We start from the raw sequence: 9381 nt of genomic DNA on the forward strand, positions 1-9381 counted from the left end.
GCACCTGCCCTGTGTCCTCTATGCTCTCCTTCCCCTCCTCCCCACCCTTTACTGCTGGATTCCCTCCTTCCCTGGGGTGGGCTGTGTTACATGCTGTATTTGAGTGTCTTTATCTTTGCAGGTGTCTTTAGCCTTGAAGGAATCTTCAAGCGCCAGGAAGCTCTTGAGACCAGATTAAAATATTTTTTTTGGAGGGGGGGGAGTAGGGCGGGAGTCTATGGGAGAAGAATAATTTTGGGGGTGCTGCTTTTTTTTCCCCTCCCCCCTCCCTGACTTATTTTTATTTCCAGGCTGGGGGAGGGGAAGGGCTGGGGGGGGAAGAGGGAGGAAGAAAATAGAAATTAAAAAAAAATGTTAAGAGGGCAGGAAAAAAAAATAAAAGATGTTTTTGGAAGAAAGACTGGTGCCCAGACGTGTAGATTTGGATGCTTTGGTGTCTTGGTCAAGGCTGGGTGGCAGCACTCATGGGTTCTCGGTAATGGCTATAAACAGCTCTGTGACAGGTGGTTGCATCTCAGCCTGGGGTGGGAGGGGGCTCTGAGAAATAAAGGCAGCAAAGGAGCTTGATGTGGATTTGAGATGGGGCTCAAATGTGGAAGCAGCAAAAAATGACTTCAAGGCAAAGCATGAATGCCCTTAAGGAGGTTCCCAACCTGAGCAAGAGGGAAATGCTGACCTAATGCAGCTGATTGAAACCTCAAGCAGGCTGTTCGGGAGTGAGCAGTAGGTCTACATGGACAACAGAAATCACCAGCAAGGAGGGAGCCCTTCTGCGGTTAAGGAGCTGGCCTGAGCCTTGCTTAGGAGCTTGATCAAAAAATCCTTTGGGTGATTAAGCAAGAACCAGGAGGGCAGAAGTGAGGCCCTGGACACTGAAATCAGCATGGAGATGGATGCTAACTTGGACATGGTCCCGGAGCTGGACATGTCCTTTTCCTCTTTTCAATAGGGATGAAGAGGTAGCTGAGGAGCTAGGTGATGAGGACACGAGTTATAGAAATTGCAGATTAATCAAAGGTGGGAGCAAACCGCTTCCAAAGTGCTGCCTGTGGGGGCCATGGTGGGAAGGAAAGTGCTGTACCTTCTGTTCATTCAAAGGCATAAATGGTCCTGTTTACATGTAAGAATTATCTCGACTACTGGGTGCAGTTCTGGTCTCCACATCTCCAAAAGGATGTAAAATTAGAAAAGGTCTGGAGAAGGACAACCAAAATGATCAGGGCCCTGGAGCAGTTGCCATACCAAGAGAAACAAAGTAGGCTTAGACTCTAGTTTCATAGATTTCATAGACATTAGGGCTGGAAGGGACCTCGGAAGATCATCGAGTCCAGCCTCCTGCCCAAAGGGCAGGAAGTCAGCTGGGGTCGTAGGATCCCAGCAAGATGAGCATCCAGTTTGCTCTTGAAGGTGTTCAGTGTGGGCGCTTGAACCACCTCCGGTGGCAGGCTGTTCCAGACCTTGGGGGCTCGGACAGTAAAGAAGTTCTTCCTTATGTCCAGCCTGAAACGGTCTTGTAGTAGTTTATGACCATTCGACCTCGTCATCCCTTGGGGCGCTCTGGTGAACAAACGTTCACCCCTGATAAACTTATAGGTGGCCATCAGATCACCCCTGAGCCTGCGCTTTTCCAGGCTAAAGAGCCCCAGGGCTCTCAGCCTGTCATCATAGGGTCTGCTTCCCTGACCTCTGATCATGCGCGTGGCTCTTCTCTGGACTCTCTCAAGCTTCTCCACATCCTTTTTGAATTGTGGAGCCCAAAACTGGACACAGTACTCCAGCTGCGGCCTCGCTAAGGCCGAGTACAGGGGGAGAATGACGTCCCGGGATTTGCTTGAGAAGCATCTATGGATGCAAGCCAGCGTTTTGGTCGCTTTACTAGCCGCCGCATCGCATTGCAGGCTCATGTTCATCTTGTGGTCAATGATGACCCCCAAGTCTCTTTCTTCCATAGTGCTAGCCAACATAGCACTGCCGAGCCTATAAGGATGCTGCGGGTTTTTTTTCCCAAGGTGGAGAACCTTGCATTTATCGGCGTTGAACACCATCAGATTCTCGTCCGCCCACTTGCTGAGCCTGTCCAGGTCAGCCTGGATAACCTGCCTGTCTTCTGGTGTGGATGCTTTTCCCCAAAGTTTGGTGTCATCGGCGAACTTGGCCAGTCCGCTTCTGACTCCAGTGTCCACATCATTAATGAAGATGTTGAACAGTATGGGTCCAAGGACACAGCCTTGGGGGACCCCACTGGTCACAGGACACCACGATGAGTGACTTCCATCAATTACTTCCCTCTGGGTCCGACCCCAGAGCCAGTTTTCCAGCCAGTGGATCGTGGAGGACCCAAGGCGACAATTGGCCAGTTTCTCTAAGAGGTGATTATGGGAAACCAGGTCAAAGGCTTTTTTGAAGTCAAGATATATGACATCAATCTCTTCTCCCTTGTCCAGGTGATAGGTCACCTGGTCGTAGAAGGAAATGAGATTGGTCAAGCAAGACCTACCCGCAACAAACCCGTCCTGGCTATCCCTTAAGATGTTGGCGTTGGCCAGTCCATTAAGGATGGCCTCTTTAATAAACTTTTCTAAGATCTTCCCCGGGATAGAAGTCAGGCTGATGGGCCTATAGTTAGCCGGATCCACTTTCCTCCCTTTCTTGAAGATAGGCACCACATTGGCCTTCTTCCAGTCTTCGGGCACTACACCAGAGCGCCAAGAGTTTTCAAAGATCCGTGCTAGAGGCTGGGCTATGATGCTCGCCAGCTCCTTGAGTACCCTGGGGTGAAGATTGGAAAAAAGGCTGAGGAGAAGGCCTATAAAATCAAGAAAGTTGTGGACCAAGTGAACAGGTAACTTGTTCAAGTGCCAAGATACCACTGAAATGAGTAGGGGACAGGTTTAAAACTAAAAAGGTTTTTTTTTGTTTTTGTGTTTTTGTTTGCTTGTTTTTACACCATGCCTAGTTAATCTGTGGAATTCATTGCTGCAGGACATGGGTGAAGTGGATAGCAGAACCAGGTTCAAAAAAGGACTAGACTAATTGAAGGTAGACAAACATCTTAGTTGGAGATGTTTCTTCTGGTATCTAAGCCAATAATGGAGGGCATGAACAGACCTATCTCGTTTGGTGCTCTTCCTTCAACCGTCAGTTCTGTTGGAGACTGGATGCTGGGCTGAATGAACTGTTGGATCTCTGTTCCAGAATAGTGATGGAGCAGTGACTCCTTTAGCACTGGTTGTGGGTAGTTTTCCTTTCGGGGCGGATGCAAATATAGCATTTTTCTTTGTTTTTGTGGGAAGGGAAGTGCCAAGGTTTTGATTCGGAGTTTTTTTTTTGGTGAAACCGTTGGCCAAAAATGGCAGAGATGGGGGAATTGGATCCTAGAGGTACTTCAGCAGATGACATGGAAAGTTGAGTTAGGTAGAGGACGGCCACCAGCATGTTCCTTGGAGATCTAGGGATCTCTATTGTAGAGCACGATTTCTAGTTTGGAGGCCCTAAACTTCAAGAATGTGGCCAGATTAGAAAGAGTCCAGCACAGTGTGTTAAAAATGGACCTGAAAAGTAAGACTGAGGAAAGCTTGTAAGGATTAAGGTGATTTAGTCAGGAGAAGAGGCAACGGGAGGGTGATCACAGAGATGATCTTTTCTCTGGCTGTAGGGCACAGAACTGGGAGCAGTGGCCTCAGTTTTCCCTGTTGCACTTGGAGGTTGCAGATGAGAAAGTTTATGATAATGAGGGTGGTCATGATGAGAGAGGGGGTGGGATCTCCATCCCTAGAAATGTTCAAGAGCAGGTTAGAGATTGTTGCAATGGTTGAGTCAGGGATGATCCTACTTTGAGCAGAAGGCTGGACTAGAAAATGTAAGTGTCACGTGGGGTCATACCAGTGGTCCATCTAGCCCAATAGCCTGTCTCCAACAACAGCAGAAGTGGATGCTATATTGAACTGGATATCTCTAGTGTGATCTGTGCCCTTTTCAGTACCCTTCCTGGTGATCAGAAGGTGTCTTGATGCCCACCTTGCTGGGATCATCTGACCCCAGTGGTCTTTCCTGCCCAAGTCCAGAGGGGCTGGACCTGATCTGTAAGGTCCCTTCCAGACCCTAACAACTACGAAGCTGAAAGATTCTGGAGGAAGTCTCCCCAACCATTCTGTTCAGTAGCTGCTGATAGATCCACCATCCATGGTTCAGTCGTCCCTAGTTGAACCTGACTCTGCTCTCTGCCTCCACCCCTTCCTGTGGCAACAAATTCCAGAAGTTAACTATATGTTGCATAAAAAGACTTTCTCTTGCTAATTTTAAACCTCACTTCTCTGCATGTCAGTGGGTGCCCCTTTTTTCTAGTGTTCTGGGACTCGGTGAACAAATTCCCTGTTCGCTTAGTCCACACCCTTCATGATACTATAGAATCATGATGTTTTTATAGATGACCTTGCAAGGTCCCGTCCAGCTCTCCTTTCCCATGATCCTGTGATGTTTTTAACAGTGAGCTTGGTCTTTGAACTAAGTATGTTGTTGGGATGATCTAACAAGGTCTCTTCCAGCCCTAAACTGTAAGTCTGTGTGAATCTGAAGAGGACTGCAGTTGTCACACAGGAAGGTTTACAACCTGGCTGTAGGAGCTGAGCAGAGTTCAACTTTGAAGCCATGCCCCTGGGGACCAGTAACGGGGACTTCAGAGGAAGAGAGGAACCATAGGATGACTGAGCCACCAACATTAAGCAGCCCACCCCAACCATTGGGCATGTCAAGTCAGGTGTATTCAGTACTCCCAAAGTGATACTTCATAGCCATTAGATAATGCATTGACAAGGTGCTATGAGCTATTCTGTTTTTCCATATTAAAAAAAAAAAGAATTTGAGCTGGGACAAGTTCAAAGAAAGGCCCCAGAGGTGGCAAAGGGAGGGAAGATCTTTCCTTATCAAACAACTTTGGAGGGACTCTGACACTGGATGAATTGGCGAAAGGGTACATTTGCTACTGGAAACAAGGCTTTTTGGTACAACAGGGAAACGGGGCCTTCCAAAGCCCAGCAATAGTGGCAACAAGGTTGAGTTGTTTCTAGGTTTACCTGAATGGGTTTAGAGAAGGGATGGTCTGATTGCACAGGGACTTCAAGCTTAATGTCTATGAGACAGATTTGTTGTCCCTGGGTATGGTTGTAGCTTGGTGGATGTCTGGTTATCCCTGGCTTCAGGCCATTGGTTGGTTGCTAGTTCAGGTTCAGAAGGAATTTCCTCCCTACCCTCAATGCTTCTTAGAGTCATAGAAAATGAGGGTTGGAAGGGACCTCAGGAGCTAGCATCTAGTCTAACCCCCTGCCGAAGGCCATTCTTGAAGAAGGGCCTTCTGTCCCCCAAAGCTTGAAACATTTCTACCAACTTACTGCTCCAATCTAGCACCAAGAAAATCCCCTCATCATCTTAGTTCTTGGACCACTGGTGCCAACATCACTCCAAACCTACCACTGACTTCTTGGGAGCTTTGCCATGCCCAAGGTTGGGGGGTTCATCTTGGGTGGCACTGAGGTTCCTGTTAGTATTTAAACCCCACCCCTCCAGAAAACAACAAAACCCATTACTTCCTGTCTAGAGGACCCTTTGGGGTCAGTCTGATGCCTGTATTTGGGGATTGGGAACAGCATGGTGGTATTTCTGCGTTCTGTAGATCAGGGCGTGCTCCTTTGAAAATTGCTAGTAAGTTATCTGCACGGGTAGCAGGACCCTTGTCTTGACCTGTTGCTGGTGGGTGTGTTGGGTCATTTGGCGGGGTTTCGTTTTGGGCAGTCCTTGGATTAGAGGTGGTTGGTGGCCTCCAGGCATGGCCTTGATGACTGGAGATGCCCCACAAACCTACTGTCATGCTGTGCCACATACACTCCAGATCCCTCCCCACAACAGTCCCCCTGGCACTGGGTGGCTTGTGATGGGGAATTATAGGCATGGGGTGGGGTGGACACTGCCTCCACCTCATGGGGGCATCTCTGGGATGGACTCCTCTGGTCTCCCTTGCTGCCTCCATCCTGCTAATGACCAGACTGCCTCTTCCCCAAACCCTGGGTCCCCCCACCAAGCCCCATCCTTTAATCTGGTCCCCTCATATGCTCTCAGCTTTTTGGGGGTTGGCTGGGAGGGTCCCCCGGGCTCTCAATCCAAACTTGGGGTCATTTCTTTTAATTTGTTTATTATTTACAAACCTAGAAAAAATATTTCCTGAGAGAAAGGAGGAGGGGTTAGGACGAACCTTTGGGGGCAATGAGTTTCCTGCTGTCAGCTACGGGGGGCAGCCAGGAGTTTCCTGTAATCCTCTTGCATCCCCCCCAGAAGCCTCTGGGCCTCCCCTGATCCCTCCCCCAACATTAGCCCCCTCCCTAGGTTGTTCTTGGCTCTTGTTCTTCTGTGATCCTCCGCTCCCTGCTGCAAACACCATCCTCCCATGATCCTTTGCATCTTCCTGGCATTGGTTGTCACTCCTTCCCCTCCCATGATCCTTTGCTGCTGCTTGCCATTGGTTGTTTTACCATAGCATTCTGGTTTCTCCTGGCCTTGGCCAACGTCTTATGAACCCCTACTTCCTCTTGGCATTGGCCAGTCTCCCATGATCCCTTGCTTCTTCCCCTATCTCAATTCTTTGGCATTGCCCTGATACCCCAGATTCTAGGAGGGTCCATCTATAGGGGTCCAGAGCTTTCAGTATAGAAAGTGTGTGGTGCTGGTGACCCTACAAGTAGGGTTGGTGGTTTCTGGGAACAGAGGTCACAGAGCTCTTTGGTTTGGAGCATGGCAGGTGAGCGTGTGGGAGGGGCTGCTGGAGATGGTGATGGGGTGGGGGGGGTCACTCAGATGTAGAGGGGAAAGGTCAAATACTGTTGTGGGTCAATGGACCTACATTAGGTGTCACTGACCAGAGCAGGGGTCGGAGGTCATAGTTGGGTTGGAACACCAGATAAGAGTCAGGGGTCAGAGGTCACTTGGTAGAGTTTGAGGTCCCATGAGTGTCTTTTTCTTTGGGAATGCCTGGGGGGTGGGGGGGAATCAGAGGTCACAGGGTAGTGATGATTGTGGGGTTCAGGAAGGGCTCAGCTCTCAAGTGGAGGTGAGTGTCCTGGCTCTTGGGGTATGGAGATGTTACTAGAGGTCAAAGGGCGGAGGTCAGGCAAGCACCATTGTCCATCAAGGCACTGGGCAGCACTGGAGATCACAAGGCAGGGGTCAAAGGGTGTCTGAGAAGGAGGTAGGTCCTGGGTACTGGGATGGCTCCAGAGAGCAGGCTGCAGGGGGCACTGAGATGACCTCGGTGCTTAGATTTCAGGGTCCACAGGTCAGGCCATGAGGCACTGCAGATCAAAGGTCAGAGCTCGGCGGGGATGGGTGGGAACTGATTTCACATCGGGGGTCAGAGGTCAAGGCAGCAGGACCTCTAGGTGGGTACGGATGTGATGCCCATGGTCAGAGGCCAAATGAGTGGTGCTGCCCACAGGCGTCTAATGGGGTTGAAGGTCAGAGGCCAGAGGTCCAGCACCCTGGGGTCAGAAGTCAGTGGCCAGCAGCACCTTTCAGCAGACACGTGATACCAGAGGTCCAGCACACTGAGCTCATACCAAGGGTCAGAGGTCAGAAGTGAGGCCAGTGGCCCTGGTTGAGCCAGAAGTCAAAGGCAAAGTGAATTGATGCCACTGGAGGTTAAAGGTCCGCAGGGTCAGGAGGGCGCCAGTGCCCCCAGCAGGCTGGTGAAGGCCAGGGCACGGCGCGCCAGCTCAGCCACACGCTGGCGGAGCAGGCGGGCTGCAGAGGCGGAGGGGTAGCTCAGGGCAGCCCCCTTGACGGCCAGCACAGCCTCGCGTAGCGCCTGGCACAGCGCCCCAGCTGCAGCACCCACGTGGGCTCGCACTGGCGCAGAGGAGGCCAGGCGGGCCAGCGTGTCTCCCACGAACACCAGCTTGTGCGCTGTGACGATGACTCGTTTGCCATGTGGCACAAAGGTGCCGGGCGGCTCCTGGGCCTCGGCACTGGTCAGCAGGGCTGCCATAGCCGCTTGTAGCGCTGTGTAGTGGCCCTGGCACTGCCCTGCATAGAACTGCAGCAGCTGCGCATCCTCGGGACCAGGGCGCGGCACCTCCTCCTGCAGGGGTGGGAAGGGGATCAGGCCCACTCGCATGCGACTCAGATGTCTGGGAGGTCCCTCACCCACTCAGCTGGGAGTGGGACCCAGGTGTCCAGGAGGTTACCATGCATCTTGCCCACAAATGGGACCCAGGTGTCTGGGGAGGGCATCTCCTACCTCCTCCTTCGGTAGTGGGGGGGTCTCAGGTTCGATCCCAGGTCCCAGCAAGTCCTTGGGGGTGGGCTGGTCCATATTCAGCGGCTGGGATCTGTCTGTACCCTGCTGGGATGAGAAACGGGATGGAAAATCCTGGTCAGAGGTTGGGGACATGGACTGCAAGAATGAGGGGTCACACTGGGACAGGGTAAAGGTCATAGGACAGGGCAAAAGTTAGTGTAGGTCATAGGGCAAAGGTAGTAGGGCAGACCACAAAGCTGGGTTAGGGGCCAGAGGTCAGGTTGGCAGTCGGGCTCAGAGATTGCAGGCCCAAATTGCTGTGATGGTTAAAGGTCAGGAGACATGAGCTCAGGTTGGTATAAGGGTCAGAGGTCATGAAGCCAGGTCTAGATTGGCATGAGGGTCAAAAGTAAGGGGACACCGGCCCAGGTTGGTGTGAGGGGCAGAGGTGAGCGGTCATGTAACCATGTCCACGTTGTTCAGAGGTTAAAAGGCCAGATGTGATAGGCATGGGGTCATTAACCCAGGCCTAAGTTGGCTTGAGGGTCAGAGGCCAAGGGTCACAACCTCAGATTGGTGCGAGGGTCAGAAGCCAAGGGCCACACACCCAGGCCAAGATTGACATGAGGAGCGAAGGTCAGAGGTCAATGCCCCAAGATGGTGCGCTGGTTAGAGGTCAAGGGTCACAGCCCCAAGTTGGCATGAGGGTCCTGGGTCCCAGGCTCAGCTTGGAGCGGAGGTCAGAAGACAGGAGTCACAGCCCCGAGCCGGCATGGTGGGGGTCTGAGGTCATGACCCCAGGTGGGAGGTTGCAGGCCGTGGCCCCACTCACCTTGAGGTGCACGTAGTCGTACTCCTCGGGCAGCCGGATGCCCTCGTACTCGTTGGGCCCATCGCCCTCAGCCAGTCCTGGGGGGGCCAGCGGTGCAGCTGGGGCCGGGGGTGGAGGCAGGGGCCGGGCCTGGATGCTGCCCGAGCGCCGCGGGGCGCCAGGCGGGGGCAGGGCGGGCAGGGGCCGACGTGACAGGCTCTCAGCTGAGGGCAGTCGTGGCCGCCCCCCCTCGCCTAGCCCCAGCGCCCCCCGCGCCCGCTCTAGGCCT

At 52.3% G+C, this 9381-nt stretch overlaps 1 protein-coding gene across 1 annotated transcript in view; it reads right to left on the reverse strand.

Moving 5' to 3' along the window:
* Positions 1 to 4849: 4849 nt before the first annotated feature.
* Positions 4850 to 9381, reverse strand: part of EFS (embryonal Fyn-associated substrate) — a 6486-nt gene continuing 1954 nt past the window's right edge. The window contains 3 exon segments of the mRNA XM_025192793.1: positions 4850 to 8122; positions 8282 to 8386; positions 9114 to 9381. The exon segment at positions 9114 to 9381 is cut by the window's right edge and continues 12 nt beyond it. Coding sequence (XP_025048578.1) covers positions 7700 to 8122; positions 8282 to 8386; positions 9114 to 9381 — 796 coding nt within the window. The 3' untranslated portion in view covers positions 4850 to 7699.

Source organism: Alligator sinensis, unplaced genomic scaffold (genome assembly GCF_000455745.1).
Source record: "Alligator sinensis unplaced genomic scaffold, ASM45574v1 scaffold128_1, whole genome shotgun sequence".
NCBI lineage: Eukaryota > Metazoa > Chordata > Crocodylia > Alligatoridae > Alligator > Alligator sinensis.